The 23,883-nt window shown below is 30.1% G+C and overlaps 2 protein-coding genes across 3 annotated transcripts in view; both read left to right on the plus strand.

The window, feature by feature from the left end:
* The window catches only part of LOC106787699 (TOX high mobility group box family member 3-like), an 81,770-nt gene extending 64,487 nt beyond the window's left edge, over nucleotides 1-17,283 (plus strand). Inside the window, exons 3-11 of one of the 2 annotated variants that reach the window (XM_014750275.1) lie at nucleotides 2,399-2,563; nucleotides 3,612-3,727; nucleotides 8,498-8,885; nucleotides 9,033-9,145; nucleotides 9,556-9,691; nucleotides 14,315-14,752; nucleotides 14,882-14,965; nucleotides 15,524-15,768; nucleotides 15,913-17,283. In XM_014750275.1, the coding sequence (XP_014605761.1) occupies nucleotides 2,399-2,563; nucleotides 3,612-3,727; nucleotides 8,498-8,885; nucleotides 9,033-9,145; nucleotides 9,556-9,691; nucleotides 14,315-14,752; nucleotides 14,882-14,965; nucleotides 15,524-15,768; nucleotides 15,913-15,979 (1,752 nt within the window). In that variant the 3' untranslated portion in view covers nucleotides 15,980-17,283. The remainder of the gene's footprint in view (nucleotides 1-2,398; nucleotides 2,564-3,611; nucleotides 3,728-8,497; nucleotides 8,886-9,032; nucleotides 9,146-9,555; nucleotides 9,692-14,314; nucleotides 14,753-14,881; nucleotides 14,966-15,523; nucleotides 15,769-15,912) is intronic. The other variant, XM_014750276.1, reaches the window with a different exon arrangement.
* Nucleotides 17,284-21,651: 4,368 nt separating this feature from the next.
* Nucleotides 21,652-23,503, plus strand: LOC106787712 (mitotic checkpoint protein BUB3). Its single transcript, XM_014750314.1, has 5 exons — nucleotides 21,652-21,731; nucleotides 21,992-22,170; nucleotides 22,236-22,305; nucleotides 22,398-22,708; nucleotides 22,782-23,503. The coding sequence occupies exons 1-5, from the start codon at nucleotides 21,686-21,688 to the stop codon at nucleotides 23,184-23,186; spliced, it is 1,011 nt and encodes a 336-aa protein (XP_014605800.1). The 5' UTR covers nucleotides 21,652-21,685; the 3' UTR covers nucleotides 23,187-23,503.
* Nucleotides 23,504-23,883: the final 380 nt, after the last annotated feature.

Here is a 23,883-nt window from a genome sequence, read left to right on the forward strand (position 1 = left end):
ATAGCAAAAAGATTATTTGGCGTGTACATGTATTATTTTTATATATATACGTAACACATATATAAATAAATAATTTATTTATTTTTATATACACACACAAACACACATGTATATATATATATATATGTATTTATAAAAGAAGATTCAATAGATGATGACGTAAGTTACAACACACAACCGATGACGAGGGACGACTCGAAAGTAGGCCAATAAAAGATCCATTATTCAGCGTTAATAACGCATACTTAAAGTATCTACGATGAAACGAGATAAATCATGAAATCTTATTTCTTTTTTTTTGCTTTTCCTTTTTTATTTTTTCTCTCCAATTCAAATGAAACATTCCATCGTTTATATCATCGCAATATCAACACAACAACATTAATAATAATGTTAATATAATCAAGATTTTTTTCTTATCCAAAATTTATTAATATTATTACTTATGAACATAACTATCAAGTTGCTGAGGAAGTCTCAAATAGAGACGAAACGTTCAACGGATAAATATAGTGTTCATCTTAATTAAACCCGTCCAAAAAACAACCTCCCTAAGAGTAAACTTAGTAATAATATTAATAATAATAATAATCAGTATAACCATCGTAATACATTGTATTATTTATCATCATTATTTATCTTATAAATATATATCATTTTATAGAGAAAAAATCTAATATAGAAAATAATCTTATTAATTATACCTTTCTCTCATTATCTCGCGTAAAATATTTCACAGAGAAAAAGTAAGGAGAAAAAAATGAATGTGTGTGTATACTCGAAGAAACGATTTTCTTCTTCACTCTCTCTCTTTTCTTTTTATGGTCTTTTCATTTTATCTTTTGGTCGATGGGGGGGGGAGGAGGAGGGGGGAGAATACGTCGACGCTTAACAACGACATTAACTTTCTTCTTAGACATTTCGGGACGTCCCATAAAGTAAATTGACAGAGAATAATACTGTTGTACAAATACGCGTGAACGAAGTTGTTTGGGTTGGATTGGTAGAAAAAAAAAAAAGAAAAAGAAAAAAGAAAAAAAATAAATAAATAAATAAATAAATAAAGAAAGAAAGAAATAGAAAAGAATGAAGAGGAGCGATGTGGATGAGGGGTGAGACTGAGGCTTGAGGATGGGGTTGATGGTGGTAAAGTTGGTAGTAATAGTAGTAGTATTAGTAGTGGTGGTGATGGATGTGGTAAATGTGGTGGTCTTGGTGGCTTGGTGATGGTGGTGGTGGTTCTGGTGGTGGTGGTAGTGGTGGTAGAGAGTAGAGACGAATAGAAGGGGTGAAGGGGGTAGGTAGGTAGGTAGTGGTGGTGATGCAGAGAGAGAGGGTGAGAAGGGGGTGAAGAGGGGGAGGGTTGTGTGGTGGTGGAGCACGGGTTTCGCGTTCGATCGATAGGCAGAGGCAGAGGCAGCTTCCTTCAAAGGAAAATTCCTCACGCTATTAAATCTAATTTAAAAACTTTTATTCCCTCCCCCGTGTTCGCTTCTCCTCCTCCTCCTCCATCCACCATCCTTCTCCATCCTTCTCCTCCTTCTCCACATCCACCTCCGCCTCTTCTCTCTCCCGACGGCAAATTTATTTTCCTTCGCTCCCCTTTGTGAAAGGGAATAAATTGCTAAAAGGATTTCGAACAATATAACGCTATCTATCATCCAAGCCCAAGAGAGAAAGAGATAGAGAGAGAGAGAGAAAGAACGAGAGGGGGGTGGTTGGTAGGGAGGGTGGGTTAGGGTAGATTCTTTGATTCTGCTTTCGCATTCTTCTTTCCTTCTCTCTTTGTATCTCCGTCTATCCATCTATCTATCTATCTCTTTTTCATTTTCTTTCTCTTCCCTTTTCTCCCCTTCCCCTCTTCCCCCCTCTTCTATCTATCTATCTATCTATCTATCTATCTCTTTCTTTCTTTATTTCTTTCTTTCTTTCTTTCTTTTTCTATACTCCTCGTTTCCCCCTCGTTTCTTCTCATTTTCATCTACCTCAATCTCTTCGAGGGGGAAGGGGGGTGTTTTTTTTTCCTTCCCCCATCTATTTTTTTTTGTTCTTCTTTTTACCCTTCCTAGACCAGAAACAAAGAATAAGAAGGAGGAGGAGGAACGTGCGCGATTGTTTGAATCATTAACCGTAGAAAATATCCCTCCCTCCCCCCCCCCCCGCCCCGGTGCAATGAATTTGAATTTAATTGTATACGCTTTCTTTTTGTTTTTTATTCGTATTCATGTATTTTATTTCGTCTATGCGCAAGGATTCATAATAATAATAATAATAATATAATAAATACGTATAATATTCGTAATTAAAAGAGGGTGGTGGGGTGGGGGTTGATAGGGATAAAAGTATAACGATATTAAAAATTAATATCTTTTTGTTATTTTGATTATGTTCCATATAGACATTTCACACGCCAAGTTTCGGAGATGAGGTTTTTGACATACCACCCATCCATCCGCATCCACATCAGCAACATCAACCGCAACAACAACAACAACAGCAGCCTCAGCAACAACAACCTCAGCATCATCAACAACACGATCCTATGCACGGATATCAGTCGCAGGTAATTTGTTTTTTTGTTTTTTTTATATCGAAATAAATTATTAACCTCGTGATATTTGTGTTTTCTTTTTTTTTTTTTTTTCTTTTAATTAATAATAAAAAAACGTAAAATAAATTTAATGTTAACGTAAAAACTCGAATTCTTTATCTTTCATTATCAATTTATCTATCCATCTTATTATTATTCTTGTTTTATTTGGAATTCGTTATGTTACTTTAATTAGGGTTGCAACTGTGGTAAAGTTGTATACATGCGTGTAAACCTTGTACGTAAATTTATGAGAGACGTTTTACGAGTAACGCGCATGTCATTAATAAGACAGCATTCACCGGATAAAGTGCAACGTGACGGATAGGAGGTGGGTTGGGGTGGGTTGAGGGGGTAGGGGGATAGGGAGTAGGGGGAGTGGGAAGAGCATTCTATAAATTATTATAAAGCATTATGCACTGCTTTTGCCTCCTTATCGTGATTTATAGCTCTTTCTGGATGGAGTTACGACGATAAAGAAGTGTATACGTATAAGTATTGGTATTGGTATTAATAGTAGTAGTAATAGTAGTAGTATCCTTTTCGTTTTGGGGTCGTTGCTTTAAAGAAAAGTAAAGAAAAAAAAAAATAAGAGAGAGATGGATATATATATATATATATATATTTAAAGATAAAGAATGAAAGTTTTAAAAATTATATTCGAAACTTTTTGCATGAATAATATTCCAATGCGGAAGTAGTTAAATCTTCAATACATCATTCCGACGAACGTTTTCTCGGTTTTCTTCTTACATTAAGAGGAGGGTAAACTTTTGTACTCTTGTATGTATGTGTGGCTTGCGTGAATGCATTAGTGTGTATGTATGTGTTTTTTTTTATATACGAGTGTGTTTTTTAACATCAGAAGAGAGTAAAGTTCCTCTGAGGGCATGGTTGGTATAAAAGGTTCTCGTTAAAAGAAAGAAAAGAAAACAAACAAACAAAAATATGAAAAAAAAGAAAAAAAAAAAGAAGAGAGAGAAAGAAAGAAAGAAAATAATATTCTATTGTGTCGTCACAGATGATACAGTCCGCTGGAATGCAGCAATCTCCGGATGGCCTCAGTCTCGATCCCGGTGGGTACCAACAACCGTTGTACCTGCAACAGGAACACTCGATGCAAGCCATCAATGTCAGGTAAAAAAATAAATTCATTTTTTTATATATATATATATATATATTTATATACGTAGATTTAATTATTGAACCCAAGATTTTGTATTTTTTTAGTCGTACATTTGAATCATTATTTAAGGTACACACAAGATCACGATTTAATTAGCATTCATTTTGTTTTTTTGTTTTTCATATTTTTTGATATCTCATTTGGTAAAAGTATAATCATATCATTTGCTGCGGAACGAGTTGAAAGAAATAATATCCTTTTTTTTTTTTCTTTTTCTTTTTATAATTCTGTTTATTAGATATAAGAAATATAATTTGTGCGTTTTAATTACCTAGTCGGATTTCGCCGGTATTTTCTTTTTACCAGTCGGGCACGGGGGTACGCTTTGTGGTTTTACGATCGGAAAATAAAAAAGAAAGAAAGAAAGAAAGAATGAGAGAAAGATAGAAGTAATTTAAAAAGTTTCAAAGAGAAATGAGAAAAAGGAAACACAATGTAATTAATTTGGAAAATCTCTCGTAGATAAGAGAATTGTTAATAGAGAAAAGAGATAAGGAACAAAAAAAAAAAAGAAGAAGAGGAGGGATGATTTTTAATTTGTTCTCTTAATGATAAATAAAAATAGAAATAAATTGAAATTAACGTGTTAATTTGAAAAGGAAAAAGAAGTATGCAACTTTTTTTTTTTTATCGATTCTTTCGCGTACCGCCAACAACAACAACAACAATAACCGTCTTAACAAATTAAAAAGACAATAAAATAAATAAAAAAAAAGAAGAAAGAAACCCAGTGAGATATCCATAACACTAACGAAAAAAAACAAAAAAGAAACAGAAAAAGTATCAGGACCGGTCGGAATGACCGGTTTTAAATTTTGAATTAAAATTCAGCATTCAAATGTTAATTGCTTTTCTTCATTTGCCTTTACGACCCCATTATAATCATAAACAGATATTTTATTATTATCGAAAAAATCATCTTACATGTATATATAATTTAAACTTGTATACCAAATTGATTATTATCTGCATTCAATTTAAAAAGAAAGAAAGAAAAAACACAAAAAAAGAAGAAGAAAACATAAATTTTATTAAAATATCAATAATTCATTCGAGATTCTGGTTACGGATATAATAATCCCCCATTATATAATACATAAAAATAATAAACTCTCTTATACGATATAAATATTGTATATATATAATAATTAATATGAAAATAATTTAATTAAAAAAAAATATTACTTCTCGCGTGACAAAAAAAAAAAGTCGTCAACGTTTTCTAATTAAAATTCGTAATATAAAATACAGGAAACACGTAAAAAAAAAAAAAAAGAAACACACAACCGGTATATATTGTATGTTTCTATTTGTAATTTGGTGTATAAAATGAACGAACAAGTTTCTTCTTTCCTTCCCACCCTCCCCCTTATCAACCCCCCTTCGTTGTCCCGAGTCAGCAATGAAACATGTCAGTCTTTCTCTCTTTCTCTCTTTCTTTTTCTCTTTCTCTCTGGCACGTTAATGCTACTTTCTTCGTTCATTCGTCCTTCTCGAATTGACCATCCGAAAAGAAGAAGAGTTCTTTCTCGTTCGTTCCCGCGACACTCGAACAAGTGGCGATGATTGGAGAATAAGCAAGCCAAGGCCCAACAAAGGAAGATTAATGAGTCCTCGGGCTTTCGTGCTTCTTCATCGTGTTCTTCTTCTCTCTACTTCTTATTCGTTTTCTTTCCCTTTTCCTTTTTTTATTCCCTTTTTCTTCTCTTCTCTCTTTTTCTTCATATCAAGGACCAATGACGTTTCGAAACGTCTCTCTCTCTCTCTCCTTTTCTTTTTTTCTTTTTATTTTACTGTTGAGAATAGATTAGTAATTTCTCTCGTAGTATCGAATTTTTCGACTATTTGTCTTATTTTATGTTTTCTTTTTTGTTTCATTATTATTATTATTATATAATGATATGGAATGATATATATCTTTAATGGCTTTTATTCCATATGCATATTTATTATCTTCTTTGATATATTTCGTAATAAATTGTATAATATTTTGTTTTACTTACTCTCAAAAGTATTATTAGAATAACTTGGCAAAAGAGAAAGAAAAGTGATAGTTGAAATTTTAATTATTATTTATTTCTGCAAACAAAATATATAATATTTTCACGTAGATGAATTTTTAGTAACATAAATATAAGAATAACTTAACAAGAAAGAAAAGAAGATTGACTGTTTTATTAAATATTTATGTAAAGTAATATATTCATGCAAACGAAATCCATTTTTCTCCTATAACAACATTTGATATATTTCATAAAAAAAAAAGAAAAAAGAAAAAAGAAATGAAATAAAATAAGGAATCATAATGAGAGTCGATTCCTTTTTTAAAAATATAAATCACATAATATATACACTCGTCTATAATAAATATTCTAATTTTTCTGTTTTTTTTTTTTTTTGGGTTCTTTTCTTTTTACTAGATAAGATATAAAGAGAAGAGTATAATAAAAGAGAAGATAAAAGCTATAAAAAAGGGAATTCATTATCATACTATTTCCATTACCACTTTGACTCTTACCGTAGTAGAATATTTGAAGTATATATTTAGAAGTCTTTTGTGAATTGTCACAAAAGAGAAATCGTAAAAACGTTTTTAAATGAATTCCGTGAAATTGAATTGCCCGGTAGTAGTAGTTGCTGTGTAACCAGTGGTTGCTGACCCTTGTGTGGCATACATACATTCTATTAATACATATACGAAGAATTAATAATATTCGTGAGAAAAATAAAAAGAAATAAAGAAAATACCATTAACCGTTGAGAAAAGAAAGAGAAGAGAAATAAATACAAACACAATAATCTTACATGAAAAATGAACAATCTCATCTCGCGTATGCAATTTAGGGCTCGTACAAATCATTTTTCTTTCTTTTTATGTTTAAAGTAATAATAGTACAGCATAAAAACTAGTTGCAATAATAATAATGAATAAAAATCATAATAATAATAATAATAATAATAATAGGTACCACCACTTCTCAACGATATTGTTAACTCGTTGATAGAATTGAAAGAAAAAGGGGGGGGGAAGGGGAGGGTTTTAAACGTGTGAGTGTTTCGTTAAATTTTTCTTCACATTTAAATGTACTTTCTCGTAAGAGGGAATCGATTGAAAGAAACTTCTCGTCTGTCAGTGGCAAGCAAGACATTATTATTATTATTATTACCCGACGAGAGAAATAAATAAATAAATGAAGAAAAAAGAAACACGGTGGAATAGTAGAAAAAGAAAAAAAGAAAAAAGGTACTAAGGCAGTCCGAGAACTTTGTTAAAACTACAAGCATAAATCTTTTTTGGATCTGTAAAAGTAGAACCAAAAGTTCCAATGAAACGAGTCGAGAGACTTCTCGTGGTAATGGTAATAGTAGTTTTACTAGTAATAGTAATAGTAATAGTAGTAGTAGTAGTAGGAGTTAAGAAGGAAGGAAAAAGTTCTCTCCTGGTTTTTTGGTATTACTTTGTGTGGGATCTTTGCTTGTAAGAAAAAAAAAAGACATCGACAAAAGTAAAACCAAGAATAAGAAACAAACAAACAAACAAACAAAAATAGAGGAAGCATTGATTAAGCAGCCGAGGGTTTGCGCATAGAAATAGTAGGACTATTTGCACGTAGAAGAGTACGATTGCAAAAGGTAGTGGTTTCTATCTGTTTTTTTTTTTTTTTTAATATCTTTTTTTTTTTTGTTGCGATTTCTCAACTAAGCCAATGAATATGCAATAGCAATCGAAAGGTAATTCGTACGACCATTTGAAATCCAATTAGTACTCGGTGTTCTTTTTTTTTTTTTTTACGATTTTATTTCTATTCTTTATACTTTGTTTTTTGTCGTTTGACCCAATTTATTTATTTATTTTCTTTTTTCTTTCTATGTCGTGTGTGTGCGTCGTTGGAGATAGAGAGTGAGAGAGGGGGGGAGGGGAAATCGAACGCGAGAAAAACGATTGGATGTAGTTTATAAGTATAAATACGTGGGAGTGAGATAGATATATATAATATCCGATTCGAAGTGGAAAACACGAAAGTGGTAGTTGTAGTTGTGATGATGAAGGAGGAGGAGGAGAAGAAGGAGGAGGAGGAGGAGGAGGAGGAGGAGGAGGAGGAGGATTGAAAGATAGAAAGAGAAGAGTAATAGTAGTGTAGTATTGTAGTAGTAATAGTAGTAGTAGTAAGGTAGTATTAGTATTAGTATGGAGATGCCGAGAAGATGGCTGATGTAGAGTAGGCTGTAAATCCTCCGACGCTGACACAGCGCCGGTCATATCTCAAAAGTTATCCAATTTGTGTTAAAATAGCACTCGCTATGGATCCTCCTCCTTCTCCTCCTTTACCTCTACCACCTCCTCCTCCCTCCTCTCTACCCTTCTTCTTACTGTTCCTTACACCACTCCCTTGGGGTTGCCTTCTCCCACCGCAAACGACCTATCTTCTTTCTCTTTCCCTCTCTCTCTCAATTCCATTTTGCTTTCTATTTCTCTAACCTCTAACAATAATAATTATGCTTATTGTTTTATATATACATTTAAAAAAATATTAAATCATTTTTTCTTTTTTTATCCTTTCAATAACACTCTTTCTATTCTATTATTATTCTTTCATTAAATTAATACACATATATTATATATATATAAAAAATACAAATATTATAACCAACTCAAGAAAAATAAGAAGCCTGCTTTTGCAATAATATATTAATTAAGTTTTTGTTTCATTTCGTTTTAGTTCAGCGTATAGCAGTCCTCAAGGATCATATACGACTATGAGTTCACCACGTCAACAGCATAGTAATTTGTTGTTACTTCAACAACAACAACAGCAACAGCAGCAACAACAACAACAACAACAGCAGCAACAACAACATCAGCAACAACAACAACATCAACAACAACAGCAACATCAACAACAAGTGCAGCTGCAACATATGCAATATATGCATTCACAGCAACAACAACAACAACAACAACAGCAACAACAACAACAACAACTTCAACAATTACAATATAGGAGCCCAACCGGTGGTAGTCCACCTGCTATGCAATCTAACATCCCTGAAAATAATAATACTACGACTAGCGAAGATAGTGATGACAGTACACCTCATTCGGGGACTGTAAGTGGTTTTCCTTATCATTATTTTGATAATTACAAAATCTGTTCAATGTATGTTTAATACAAATTGTAATATACCATTTATTATATTTTCTTTTTTTTCCTTTTCGTATTATTTTTTATTTTTTGTCTTTTTCTTTCTTATCAGATCGCAGGAATAAAACGACCGTCACCAGAACCGACAGATGTGGGAGCTAAAAATCAGAGAAAAACTAAATCGCAAAAGAAGAAGAAGAAGAGAGACCCTAACGAACCCCAAAAGTGAGCCCAGTTTGAAGCTGTTATTTATTCTTCGAATCCAAAACGCTGAACTACTGAACCGTTTGGAAGTATCAGTTTTGATTCGTAATAAAAATTATATTTTTACGAATGAAATCAACAATTTTTATTGACAATTAGAATATACTTGATAATTAAATAATTGTTTTTCTTTTTATTTTTTTTTTTTCTGAAGGAATTTTAAAACACGCTTTTGATATTAAAGTTAAATGCTAATATTTTGTTGATAATATTACATTTCTTTAGCCTACTTTTTTTCTTTTTTTTTTTACTTTCGTGATAATTGCATGTTGTGCATCTCACAATCGGATAAAAAGAAAAAAAGAAAATAATTTAAATTTAATGTATATAACATATACAGATATCTAAAAGAACAATTTCGTTTTTTTCAGACCAGTCTCAGCGTACGCTCTCTTCTTCAGGGATACACAAGCAGCCATCAAAGGACAAAATCCTAATGCGAGTTTCGGTGAAATTTCTAAAATAGTTGCATCAATGTGGGATGCTTTGGAAATCGAACATAAGAACGTGAGTAACTAACTATTATTTCTTTCCTTTTTTTTTTTTTTAGACTACCGTAATCATATATGCATTTTGCAATTTGATCTAAAAACTTATATTATTATAATCGTGAGCTGGCAATTTTTTGAAAAATAAATTCACGATAAAAGATTCGATCGATTTGAAAATTGATTTTAATTAAAAAAAGAACAAGAAAAAAACTTCTTACAAGATCGACAACCAAACAATTTCTTCTCTTCAAATTTGTTCCGAAAAAAAAAAAGAAAAAACAAAAAGAGAGTTCGATTGATTTAAAACGATTTATTTAAACAAGCTTTTTAAACTTTATGCCCGCCATAAAGATGAAAAATATCGGAGTTATTTCTTGACTCATGTTGATAATATTTCTCAATTTTGTACACGTCGAAAGACACACGAATAAATTATCTCGAAGAATCGAATCACTACGCAAACTCACGCTCTCCTCATACACTTTTACATACGAATATATATAGGGAATATATATATATATACATACAAACGTTGGAAATAACAAGTTTAAAAGAAGGAACGTATATACATAATATACACATATATACATATATATATATATATATTCCGTTGTGCGTTTTACGTGATAGAATGGAACCGGTTTACGATATACCAGTCCCACTATTTTTCTCCGCTCTATTTCGTAGGAACTTATACTTAACTTGTACACTACAACGTCCCGAATAAAATTATTATATTTCTGCTCGCGTAACACACACACACACACACACACACGTCGAATGTTTAAACTTAACTTTTATCCATTTAGAAAAGATCAAAAGAAAAAAAACCCAAAGTAGAAAATAATATGAACACGATCGACGTTTAAGATATTTTTGTTTTTAAATTTTATAGTTTATCTTCTTATTTATCTTACCTTATAATTTTTTTCTTTTTTTATTTATATGCGTATGATACGCATATATATTTATATATGTATGCATGAGTATCAGCCATTGCAATTTAACTCACAAATTTTTTTCCATTCTTTGTCGCGGGGATCATAAATTATTGTGAATGAATATTCGAAAAAAGAATTTCGAAAAGAGAGAGAGAGAGAAGAAAAGAAAAAAAAGAAACATCATTGGATAAGAGAAAAACTCGAAATTCGTTTACATTTCGAATTAATTCAGGAACGGGAACGAGACCATATTTTATATTCTTCCAATTTTCAAATGTGTCGAATATGTGTGTGCGCATGTGTTGTACGTGAATATGAAATAATAGAATGAAGAAAGCTAAAAAAAAAAAAGAATAGAAACAATAAGGAAAGAAAAAAAAAAAAAAGTAAGTTTATATTTGACATTAATTCAGGACAAACGAGAGACATATTTTTTATTTCACTAATATTCATCGTAGAAAATTCAAATGTGTATATAAGTATGTGCGTGTGCGTGAGTGTGTGTGCAATAAGAGAATGGAGAATATGGAGAACAATAAGAAGACAAAAAGCTTGTATTTTTAATTAATTCAGAACAAACGGGACATATTTTTTATTCCGTTAATATTCAAATATGTATATATATATATATATATATATATATATATATGTACGTATATATATGTATATACGTGTATGCAATAATAGAATGGAAAACCTAGCTAGCTAGCTAGCAAGCAAAATACAAGAAAAAGAAAGAGTTTATATTTTAAATTAATTCATAACAAACGAGTAGTCTTTCTCTCTCTCTCTCTCTCTCTCATATTTCTCGTTAATATTCGTTATATAAATTCGAATATATCTCTATATACAATATAATAATATATATCTGTACTTTTAGTGTGAATATTTTTATAATAAAAAATTCGTAGACTTTTTAATTAGAAAAGAAAAAAGAAAATATAAATGAAAAGTAAAATACAAGAGAAAATAAATTGTCGAATGTGATAAGAAGAAGAAAAAGAAAAAAATATAAAGTAGTAAATGTGTGATAGTGGTGGTGGTGATAAAAAAGAGTGGATGAGGGTGGTGGTGGTGGTGGTGTAAGGGGGGTGGACCGTGGCGGAAGGGAAACAATATATAAGAGGATAATTCCGTGGAAAGTGCATTTTAATTTCGCTACATCTAGGACGACGATATGCAGTTAGACTAGGTGGAATCTTGATTAAATTCCCTTTCCGTACCCGTTTTGCAAGGAGAGAAAGAGACCACCACGTTTCTTTCTTCCTTTCTTTTCTCTCTCTCTCTCTCTCTCTCTCTCTCTTTCCATCTCTGTCTATTTTTCTCCCTTGTCTTTTTTTCTTTCATTTTCTCTCTTTTTTTTTTTTTTTTCTTTTTCTTTTTCCTGTCTCTTATTCTTTCGTTTCTTACTCGTACTACACGCACCATAGCAGAAACGTTTTTTATCGTGCGAACATATTCTTTCCGGACTGTAAAGAGAGAGAAAAAAAAGAAAAGGGGTGTGAGCAGGAGAGAGGGTCTGGGGAGGAAGGGTGGTGGAGGTAGGAGGGGGTTTAGAGAAATGAAAATTTGCACTTTGTTGCCTATAAAGAAAAGGAAAGAAGAGAATAGAATAAAGAGAAAGAGAGAAAGAGAGAGAGAGAGAGAGAGAGAACATAAAAGTTGCTTTTCATTGCGAAACTTTTGTTAAATGAAAGAAATACCCGGATGGTTGGTCTCTCTTTTTAGAATTATTACTAACATTTGATCATTAATATATGAAAAATAATAATAATAATAAAATATAATATTTTTGACAATAATAATAGCTCTTTTTACGAAAATAATTTTCTAAAACTTGACTTTGATATAAATAAAAATATTTTTACATCGCGATAAGTATCCCGTTGTAATCAATTTTCAAATGTGTGAGCGCGCGTTATTATTATTATTATTATTATTATTATTATCATCATCATCCTAGAATTTCTAATTTATATTTCTTCCTTTTAAAATACTATTACTGTTACTATTACTCATAGCAAATCGTAGCAATCTAACATCTAATTTTCATGCCCCTCACGGATAGTCGTAAACTCACCGCTACGATAACATTGTCGGAGTTTATTACATTGCATCTATCGTGTTGATTTTTTTTTCTTTTTTTCTTTTTTTTTTTTTTTATTGTTGTTGCATCGATTGCATTCAAACTAATTACTATTATCATTATTATACCTCTCACATAGAAAACGAAATAACGTATCTTACGGATGAATAAACACGTCGTTTACTAATCAAGAAAACACATGTTATTAAAATGTAATACAGGGTTATACAAAAGTTCTTAGATAATTTAAGAAAAAAAAAAAAAAATAATAAAACAATTTGTTTTCTTTTTTGTTTTTTTTTTATTTCAGGACAAGTTTAAAATTCTCTCAAATAAATTGTAATAATCATTTTATCCTTTTCCGATACTTTTTTTTCTAATTTTCTCGTAGTCAAATTAGATTTATAAAGTTTTACAATCCGCGCGAAAGAAAATGATTATTAGCTTAAATTAAAAAAAAAAGTCTTGGAAATAAAGTAATAACGTTACTTTGAAAATAATCTTATAAAAAACTTTCCAATCTATCTAGAAACTTTTTACATACCCTATATATATAAATGTATTAGGTTAAACGAAAAGAAAAGAAAAGAAAAGAACAAAATGTTAACTTATGAAGCATTAAATAAATCGATTAGTTCGAATCAAGTTTTGAGATCGTATAATTTATATATCGTTCAATAAAAAACAAATTTCTAGTAGGAAGTTTAAATTAGAATTATGATTAGATTGTGAGATACACAAACGCGCGCGCGCGCGCACACACATATTGTAATGTAACATATTATCTCGGAACGATTGAAAAGTTTACATGTTGGAATAAAATCGGTTCGTGTTTAAAATTTTCTATTCACTTCCGGTATGTACGATAACTTCGTCAAACACAGTAGCGGTAAATTATAAATGATGTTGGCTTATAGTTCTACTACGATCGATAAAACTCGTTCGTTCTATCTTTCTTTTTCTCTCTCTCACACACAAATACACAATACACACATATATATATATATAAATATACTTTTTTCTTTATCCTTCGAACACAAGCCACGACAAGAAGTTACTTTAATAGTCTTTAGAACTGCATATATTGGACACGTGGCTATCAAAAATAAGACTATAAGTAAGTCGAAGTAGTAGAAGGTTGGCTTTCCACTTCGATGTCATGCGATTATATCAACGAAAAGAAGAAAAATAAAAAGAAAAAAGAAAAAAAAGAAAACAAAACTAGAGATACAAGAATGTAAATTGGCAGGTGTATCATGTTACTCGTTATTAAATATGTATATAATATATATATGTGTATGTATGTATTGTATACATTCAAAACTTGCTGCCTGCAATGCGGCAAATGCAAGAGATATCCGGGAAAGGAATTAAGAATATATTACGATGGGATCAAATCTGAAAACAAATTATTTGATTACTCATACACTTATCTTCCGCGATTAATTATTTAAAACATATCAAACAATATTATGCAAATGAATTATTAATGAATATACACCACGTTCATTATAAATGTACAATAAAATAATTGCTATATATACATTTGCATAAATATGAATATATATATATATGTATTTAAATTAATACATTTTTGAACTTTTTGTTTCAGGTTTATAAGAAAAAGACTGAAGCAGCAAAGAAGGAATATTTGAAGGCTTTAGCAGCGTATAGGGCTTCTTTGGTTAGTAAAGGAGCAGCTGAGAATGAACAGCAACAGCAACAGCATCAGCAACAACAACAGCATCAACAACAACAACAACAACAACAACAACAGCAACAGCAGCAACAACAACAACAGCAGCAAGTGCAATACACCGGATATCCTAATTACGGCGGAAATGGTGCACCAGGAAATGTTGCTTATGAAGTTTACAGTCCGCAACCGCAACCACCATCACCTCAACAACAACATCAACAACATCAACAGCATCAACAACATCAGCATCAACATCAACATCAACAACAACAGCAGCAACAACAGATGGCCATTAAGAAGTCACCGCATCATCTTACGATGCAGGGTAATCCTCAACAGCAGGCACAACAGGTAATTGCCAGACTTATTTCTTTTTTTTTTCTTTTCCCCCTTTCTTTCTTTTACTTTTACATATCTTTCTTTTAATCGCCGTAAACATATACGAGATGAGAAGGTGAAACCTTTTACATTCGGTTGCAGGGATTATTGGGCAATGCCATGGCATCGGCGCATATGACGCAACAACACATGCAGCAACAGGTGTCACAGCAGCAGTACATGCAGGTCGGTGTAAGAAAGTCTTACATATGCGTACATGCATCTGTATGTATATATTCCTTTATTTTTTTAAAGTCGTATTCAGTCTAATAAATTATCCCAAATCGAGAGGAATTAAATATTAATTAATATATATAGAAATCAGATTAATCACACACACACACACAAGTAGTACATTACTTATAATAGTATAATAATAATATTAATTAAAAAGAGAATGTTTAGAAATTTTTTAAATCCTGCGCCGCTTTGCATATATCGTATTAGAACGATATCGAATCTTACGATTAATCAAGCCGCAAAATGGCTGCCACGAATGCTTTTGATACATCCAATAAAATATACTCTATTTTTTGCTTACGACAACCCGGAAGTTATTATTTTGTGAGTAAAGTTGTCGTTTAAGTGGATAGTATTTTTTAACAAGGTCAAAACCATTATTTAGAAAATATTCCATGATACCATGTAAAACATAACCTCCAAAATATATATACAAAAACCCCAAATAAAGTATATTTATAGATCATTCTGACAACAAGTTTTTTTTTTCTATATTTGATGTAGGTGCCACAGCAACAAGTACAGGTACAAGTACCGCAACAACAACAAATGATTCATATGAGTCCTCCTAGAGGAGACTCACTTTCAAGCCCACCTCCGGTAAGTGCTTCGCAAGCTGCCATGGTAGGACAAAGACAGCCAACAAATGCATGTATCCGTCATGGATGTCCAAATCCTGCTGTAGCCAATAGCGAATGGGAAGATGAGTATTGCAGTAATGAGTGCGTGGTCAGCCACTGCAGGTTTGTGTGAGCATTCTTTGTATTTCTTTATTGCCACATTAACTCGTATAATAACTGTGTAAAGGAAAAGAAATAAACCAGTGATTATACGAGAACTACTAATACATACGACTAGTTTTTACTTAATGGTATAACTTTTTTTCATTGTAGAGATGTCTTCACTACGTGGGTATCATCGAATCAAAATCCTCAGCAGAATTTCTCCACTGTGAAATAAGTGTTTACGCAAAATGATGTCGAACTACGTCATTAAAAATTACATAGAAGTTCTGCCAATGCGCAGAGACCTGTTGTTAACAGTAAGATATCTAAACTAAAATGTGTATATATAGAGGCCACAGCAGAATGACAAAAAAAAAAGGGAAAAGTCAGCGCTAATACTATCATAAAACAGTAAGGACTATGAAATGGAAGAAAACTCAAACAATCTCAAGAACTATTGTATGCGTAAAGAAATAATATAGCATCAGGAAAAAGTGTATAATCACCTAAAAAAATACTTACACGCGTATACATACATACATACATACATACATACATACATGAATACATAAATACATTTCAAATCAGATAGAAAAAGCGGAAATGTATTTACTTTACACTTTGTAGAACGGAAAGATACATACTTGTAAATTAAGAAGCCTTATTTACAATAATCCATTTTACTCTGGTCAAAAAATGTCTATCTACAAAGCTCGGGGCATATACTACTACTATTAGAAAGAAAATAAGAAAGCAGGATTAAGTAACCAGAATGGGGAAAGAAAAAATAAAGAAGACGACAATTTTCCTTTTCATAGGACCGCAATAATAAACTAATTACTTCTTTGTTGATAGACGATACGAGGCGTGCCAATTGTACAGTTAACACAACAGTACGTTCGTTCTTTTTAATGTCCCGAATTAACGGGTGAAAATTTTTCACTAATGATCAATTGATATGATTCGTAGATCATTTTATTCGGATTCATTTAAAAAGGACGCTACATGAAAATAATTAAATAATAAAATCGTCCTTATTGTATTAATTGCATCCATAATATGAAAATGAAAATTCGAAAGAATTAGAATGACAGCGGAAGACAGAATTAGTCGTAGCATTTTACGGGGTAAATGAGAATACAGAGAAAGGAAGAGATATTATTGCATGTAAATAATAATAATAATAATAATTACGATTAAATATATCCCATTTATAATAAAACAGTGAGAAGAAGAAGAAGAAGAGAAAAAGGGAGAAGATACGTGAGATAGAATGGGAGGAGCAGTTTAAAAATTAAAAAAAAAAAAAAATCAATCATGTCTGTATAGTAAACAAAAAAAAAACTGTATTACCTGGCATTGCCATGGGCCGCGGTTGTTGCATGTTTCCCCCTTCTATAATTAGCTAGGAATATTACTAATTATCTAGTATGATTATATTTATAAATATAAACATATATGTGTAATTGGTTGGTCAATTATATATACATGTTTGCACGATAGAACTCTACCTGGTATCAAAAAGAAAAAAAAATGAAATAAGAAATAGTATGATAATGATTATATTGAATATGATAATGATGATGATATTGATGATGATGATGATGATAATGATGATGATGATGATGATGACGACGATGATGATGATGATGATGATGATGATGATGATGATGATGATGATGAAAAAGAAGATGATGATGAAAAAGAAGATGATGACGAAGAAGAAGATGATGATGATTATTAGAAGAAGAAGGTTGATGATGATGATGATGAATATGATGATGATGATGATGACGACGGCTGTACCCAGTGATGCATCCAATTCTCAGATAGTGTTTTTGAATATAATAAAAAAAAAAGGAAAAAGGAAGAAAGATAATTAATAAGAATTGTGAAGCAGCTAAATCTTGTTTTTGCCCTGACTTTTGTGGTTCTTGGTAAAGTTTCTGATTTTAATATTTATAATTTATAATAGGAATAATATACGTGCATTCTATATATATCAATCAAACGCAAATAATGAGGCGCATATCATATGAGATATTTATTTGTTACAATTTTATTATATTATTATTATTATTATTATTATTATTATTATTATTATTATTATTATTTTGTTTTCTTTCCACGCTTAAATCCGAATTGGAATCGACAATAAACAACGGATTTAAAGCTTCTTTTTATTACATTTATAGTCTTAAATTGAACAGTTGGAAATGTACAAAATAATAAGATATTCGTTGTTGCATATTTGCTGCCCACATATTAGGTTTTTGTATTCACCAGAGAAAAGAATAGATAGAAACGTCTTGAGTTGAAGTGGATACACACACACACACACACACTTTAGTACCTAGATATTTTGCTATAATCTTTAATTATTCTTCTTTTGTTTCCTTTAAGATTATAATTATTGTTTTTTTATAAGTATATATATATATAATATATCTTACAAATTGTATTTTTCTAGTGTAATTGTTTTTTCTTTTATTTTTTTTCTCTTTCCTTTTTGTTTTTTTTTTTCTTTTTTTTTTTTCAATACACGTAACAACGATTAAGATATTTAATTCTTGCAACGTTGACAAAGTATCAAATATACATATATATATTTTATTTTATTTTATATATTTATATACTTTTATAATATATACCACAAATCGTCTGTTTTATCAATATAATACAATATTGATTATGNATACATATATATATTTTATTATAATGTATTGTATTCGAAGTTTAATTCGAAATTTTAGCCGAGCTTTGGATTTATGTAATTAAAAAAAAATTATATATATATAATTTTTTGTATGAATATATATATGTATATATGAGAGAAATCGATATGTATATTTCATTTATTTTATTTTTCTTCTCCTAATTCACCAAATATTAAAAAAACATTTGGCATTTTCATACGTTTGTTAGATTTGTATTAATTAAAGAAATGAAATATATTGGAGAAGAATGTTAATGAATAAATTACGTATAAAATTTCTTTATTTTAATGTTACGACACAGATTGGTCATTTTATTAGGATTTATGATTATACAAATTACTTGTTCGCGTACACACACACACATATACACAAGGAAAAAAGAAAAACGTATAAATAAAGAGAAAGAATTCACATTTAGTGAACGGAATGCGTACTTTCGCTTATTTTTTACAACTAGTATTTAATTATCAGTTTCTCACAATAATTATGCTAAACCCTACAATCTTATTCATACGCGGGCATATTTTATGGAAAAAGTGAACATAAATATATCCGCGAATAATATATTCAAATTGTTTGAAAACAAGGAGAGAGAGAGAAAGAAAGAAAGAAAGAGAGAGAGAGAGAGAGAGTTAAAAAAAAAAAGAACAGAAATATGAAAGAAGCATTTCAAAATTAAAATAAAAAAAAGGATCATCCGATAATAATATAGCTGTATAAAGAAGAGATACATATATGAATATCTTTCCATAATTATCGTTGGAGACCACTCAATAATATCTGATTTCAATCAATAACACGATTGCGATAATTTTTGTTGTGGGTAACAGAAAATTATTGAATGTGTCTCGAAAAAAAAAAACGGAAAGAAAGAAAGAGAATGAATGTGCTAATAAATTTTCTTTTACTATTCTCTTTTTAATATACCCCCCCCTCCCACTTGTAAATATACGTAAATATATATATTCTACAGATTTGTAGGTTATGTAAACATAATCAATATTGTATTATATTGATAAAACAGACGATTTGTGGTATATATTATAAAAGTATATAAATATATAAAATAAAATAAAATATATATATAAATATATACATATACATATAGGATAAATGATAAAAAAAAAAAAAAAATATACTTATAATTCATAATTTTAAATGAAATAAGATAATTGATTTAGCCGAGAAAAGGCCTGTTTTGAACTACCCAGGCACGTGGCGTGTGTCAATAAAAAAAAAAAAAATAAAAATAAAAAAAAAAAAACAAAAAAATGGTATACAAAAAGTTACACAGAAAACACAAAATACCCCTCCCTCATTGCCCCGTATGCGTGTATATCCCTTAATACAGAAAACACAACTTTTACATTAATCGTAATCGCATAAATCAATATTAAAATAAATAAATAAATAAAATAAAATAAAAAATAAAGTGAATCTAGAAAATATCCAGCATATATTGTAGTACTAGCACTACGCATCAAATGCTAATATATGATGGTGATTTGCAATGAATTTATGTTAATTTTTATTGTTTTCTGTACAAAGACATAATTAAACGATTTCAATCTCAAAAATTTTCCTGTAATTTATTTTATGTAAATCCTATTTGATATTTATATATACCTTGATCTTTGAAGCCTATCATTAAAGTACGTATACAAATTTTTTCCAGTAAAATTTAAATATACATTTTATTCGCTTCACCAAATTTATACTTAAGAAAACGCAATAATAATTTATTTTTATTGTTAAATACATAATCTCATTTCAGTGGGATAACTTTACTTGGTAATAACTGTCTTTATAAATTACAGACTGCAATTTAAGCGGTAAAACCAGTTTCTGACTAGCAGCTGATAAGGATGGAAGTATTCTTGAGAAGAAAGATATGTATCCAAGGTTGAAAAAAGAAAGCACTCCCCAATAAAATCTGTAAAATTACTTACTACAAGGTCTTAAAAAAAGTATAAGATATAATAATAATATACCTTATAGGATACTTTAAGAATACTTTATAGGATATTTAACTAATTACTTTAGACCATTGGTATACATTAAATATCAAATTTTATATAAATGTTATAAAAATAATATCAATAAATGTAAATGTGTGGAAAGATAAACAAAAATTTGTTTCTTCGTCCAACTTTTAAATTCCTTCTACTGCCTTATTAAAAAAATCATTAAACTGTACTATCTTCTAGTAAGTCACATTTCTTTATTAGACATTCAGAGAAATTTTGGAAATTTCTAGAATATTGAATTTAGAAACAAGACAGCATGATGTGCAAAGAGGTGGCACGAGAAATCGTATTACCTTCCGATAATTAATATTTTCTTATTACAAATCTGAAATTTCCTATATTCTCAAATCTTGTTCTACATATTGTAAAAAAAAAATAAAAAAAGTTTACTAACATTTTTGTCAAGTTAAATAAAAAATAAAGTGGAAGAGACAAAATTCATTTTTTAATAGTCACCTAATATATAAAATCAAAGAATCCAGAAGTACATAGAAGCTTACAAGTCTACTCTTTTCGCGTAACCACAATCATAGTAGTTAGTACCCTGACCTGCGGTGGGAGAGAGTAGGTACCTAACGCGATGACGATACAATACTATCAAAAAATACAGTATTCTTTAATAATATATAATATACTATGTGAAAGAATTTAAAATAATTATATTTAATTTTTAGCATAGAAACATGTGTGTGCCTTAAGAAATGCATTTATATGTATATTTTAAAATGAAGCAATTTATAAGACATTCAAATAAAAAAGAATCCAAAAGGTTTGATGATAAATCCAACGATGATCACCTGTAACAAAAAGCAAACTATATTAATCATACAATCAAGTGATACAATAGCCTAATATATAAATCGTCCAATTCGTAGATGCACTTTTCAATTGAATTCTTTATTTACATAGTATATCATATATTATTAAAGAATACTGTATTTTTTGATAGTATTGTATCGTCATCGCGTTAGGTACCTACTCTCGCCCACCGCAGGTCAGGGTACTAACTACTATGATTGTGGTTACGCGAAAAGAGTAGACTTGTGAGCTTCTATGTACTTCTGGATTCTTTGTTGACATATACACATATCATATATATATATATAGTTATTTATTTTTTTTTAGTCATGGTATGTGGCTAGTTTCCGCTATGTGCCGCTGCTGTTGTATAGCCAACTGTGTTGTTCTAATGTCACTATGATTTTAATACAAATCTTACTAGGAAAGTGCTGCTATCGGGAAAGTTTGCATCTTGCCATTATATATATAATTTAAAAAAAAACAGAATAATATTCTTCTTACTTAAATTTAATGCTTGTGTTTAAAGAATTTTTGTTTACTCATAACGATTGAGTAGTATTTTTATAAAGTTCTGAATTAAATAAACAGTTATTTCTCAGTATCGATAACTTTATGCATTACAATATAGTTTTTTTTATATCATACTTATTAATTTGTGAACGAATCTAACCTCTTTACCAATAATCATGGAAACACGAACAGAATTCAAAATAAAAACACCTCCAAATGATGCAATTTCTGCGGTTGAATTTGGTCCTAATTCTACGCAATTTCTACTTGTTTCATCATGGGACAGTACGGTTCGATTATATGATATACATGCAAATAGTATGAGGTTAAAGTATAACCATGATTTACCGGTTTTAGATGTGGCATTTCAGGTAATGTACCTATACTATGAAAAAAAAAACATTTATAACAACAATTGACAAGCTATTGTTTGTAGGATGCGGTGCATGCTTACAGTGGTGGTTTAGGAAACACATTGAAGATGTATGACATCAATAGTAATACTGGTAATGAGAGTTTTAGTTGTAATTTACTGTATTATGAATAATTCTGAACATGTTGCTATAGAAAAATGTAAAACTTAGTAGTATTTTGACAGAATCAGTTATGGGAACACACGACAAACCGATCAGAAAAATAGAATATTGTGGTGCGGTGAATGCTATTTTAACCGGTGGTTGGGATGCTGCTGTAAAGCTTTGGGATCCGAGAACTCCTACTTGCGTTGGTAGTTATCTGCAACCAGATGTAGTTTTGGCTTTATCTGTTTGCGGAGATAAATTTGTAGTAGGTACAGCTAAACGGAAAGTCTGTATTTGGGATTTGAGAAATATGGCTGGTATGTTTCAAAGACGAGAAAGTAGTCTAAAATATCAAACAAGATGTATTAAAGGATTCCCTAATGAACAGGTTAATACAAATTTTATATATTATATTAGATAGAATATCTGTTGCTTATAAAAATTATTTTCTCGATTGGCAGGGTTACGTTTTAAGTAGTATAGAAGGCAGAGTGGCAGTGGAATATTTAGATACGACACCTGAAGCGCAGAAGAAAAAATATGCTTTTAAATGTCATCGAATAAAGGAGAATAATGTTGAGCATATTTATCCAGTTAATGCTATTAGTTTTCATTCTACTTATAATACCTTTGCCACCGGTGGATCAGATGGATTTGTTAATATATGGGACGGTTTTAACAAAAAACGTTTGTGTCAATTTCATAGATATAACGCTGGTGTTGCTGCACTTAGTTTTAGTCATGACGGTTCTGTACTGGCTATAGGTGTATCTTATTTAAATGAATCACAAATACCACCTGGTGGTACAGACGAAATAGAAATTTATATAAGATATGTTAACGACCAAGAAACTAAACCTAAGTAACATTATGCCATCTTAATAGGAGCATTAATTATAGTTCAAAAATTATTTATATCGCTCGCTACAGATCAGATTAAGACGGCATTGAAAACTTTTAACGAATATTCTTTTTCTATGCATTGTCATGTAAATATCAAAGACTATCAGGATTTTACACTTTTATATTTCTAAAGACATCTACTTCGTTGTTAACAATGGACTGTGAATGGTCAATATTATATATATAAACATTACAATGATTCTGACTGAAGAGTGAATCAATTATTCAAAATTATTAAAACAAAGACGAATTATTTGAATAAACTATCGTTTTTTTTAAATATTATTGCTTCCTCATTATTACATCAAATAATTGTACCTACGCGTATACTTATATGTATAGCAAAAAAAAAAAAAGATAAAAAGATTATATAAAAAGTTACTTCAAAAACACATTTTGTACTATAGCCAAAATTTATATTCATTCATAATATTATAATACGTAGAACGAAATAAAAAGAGATGTATTTTATAAAAGATTATATTTGCTAAAAAAGACTTCAATAACTAAATACAAGTAATTACGAGAGAAAGGCACGACCCCATCATAATAAAATATCAATGAAAAAAATCAAAGATTCACTATATTCTTAAATTGACATTTTTCTTTAGAGTTGTCCAGTAAATAAAGTAAATATATTTTATATTATAATATCGTTAC

The sequence above is a fragment of the Polistes canadensis genome, unplaced genomic scaffold, assembly GCF_001313835.1.
Source record: "Polistes canadensis isolate GaletaPanama2010 unplaced genomic scaffold, ASM131383v1 scaffold_111, whole genome shotgun sequence".
NCBI lineage: Eukaryota > Metazoa > Arthropoda > Insecta > Hymenoptera > Vespidae > Polistes > Polistes canadensis.

What these genes read in the sequence shown, in the direction of transcription:
- LOC106787712 (XM_014750314.1), top strand. Translation starts at nt 21,686, where the DNA reads ATGATTTTAATACAAATCTTACTAGGAAAGTGCTGCTATCGGGAAA. An exon ending in AAAGTGCTGCTATCGGGAAA is followed by an intron (nt 21,732 to 21,991) that starts GTTTGCATCTTG and finishes AAACACGAACAG; the next exon opens with AATTCAAAATAAAAACACCT. An exon ending in TGACATCAATAGTAATACTG is followed by an intron (nt 22,306 to 22,397) that starts GTAATGAGAGTT and finishes GTATTTTGACAG; the next exon opens with AATCAGTTATGGGAACACAC.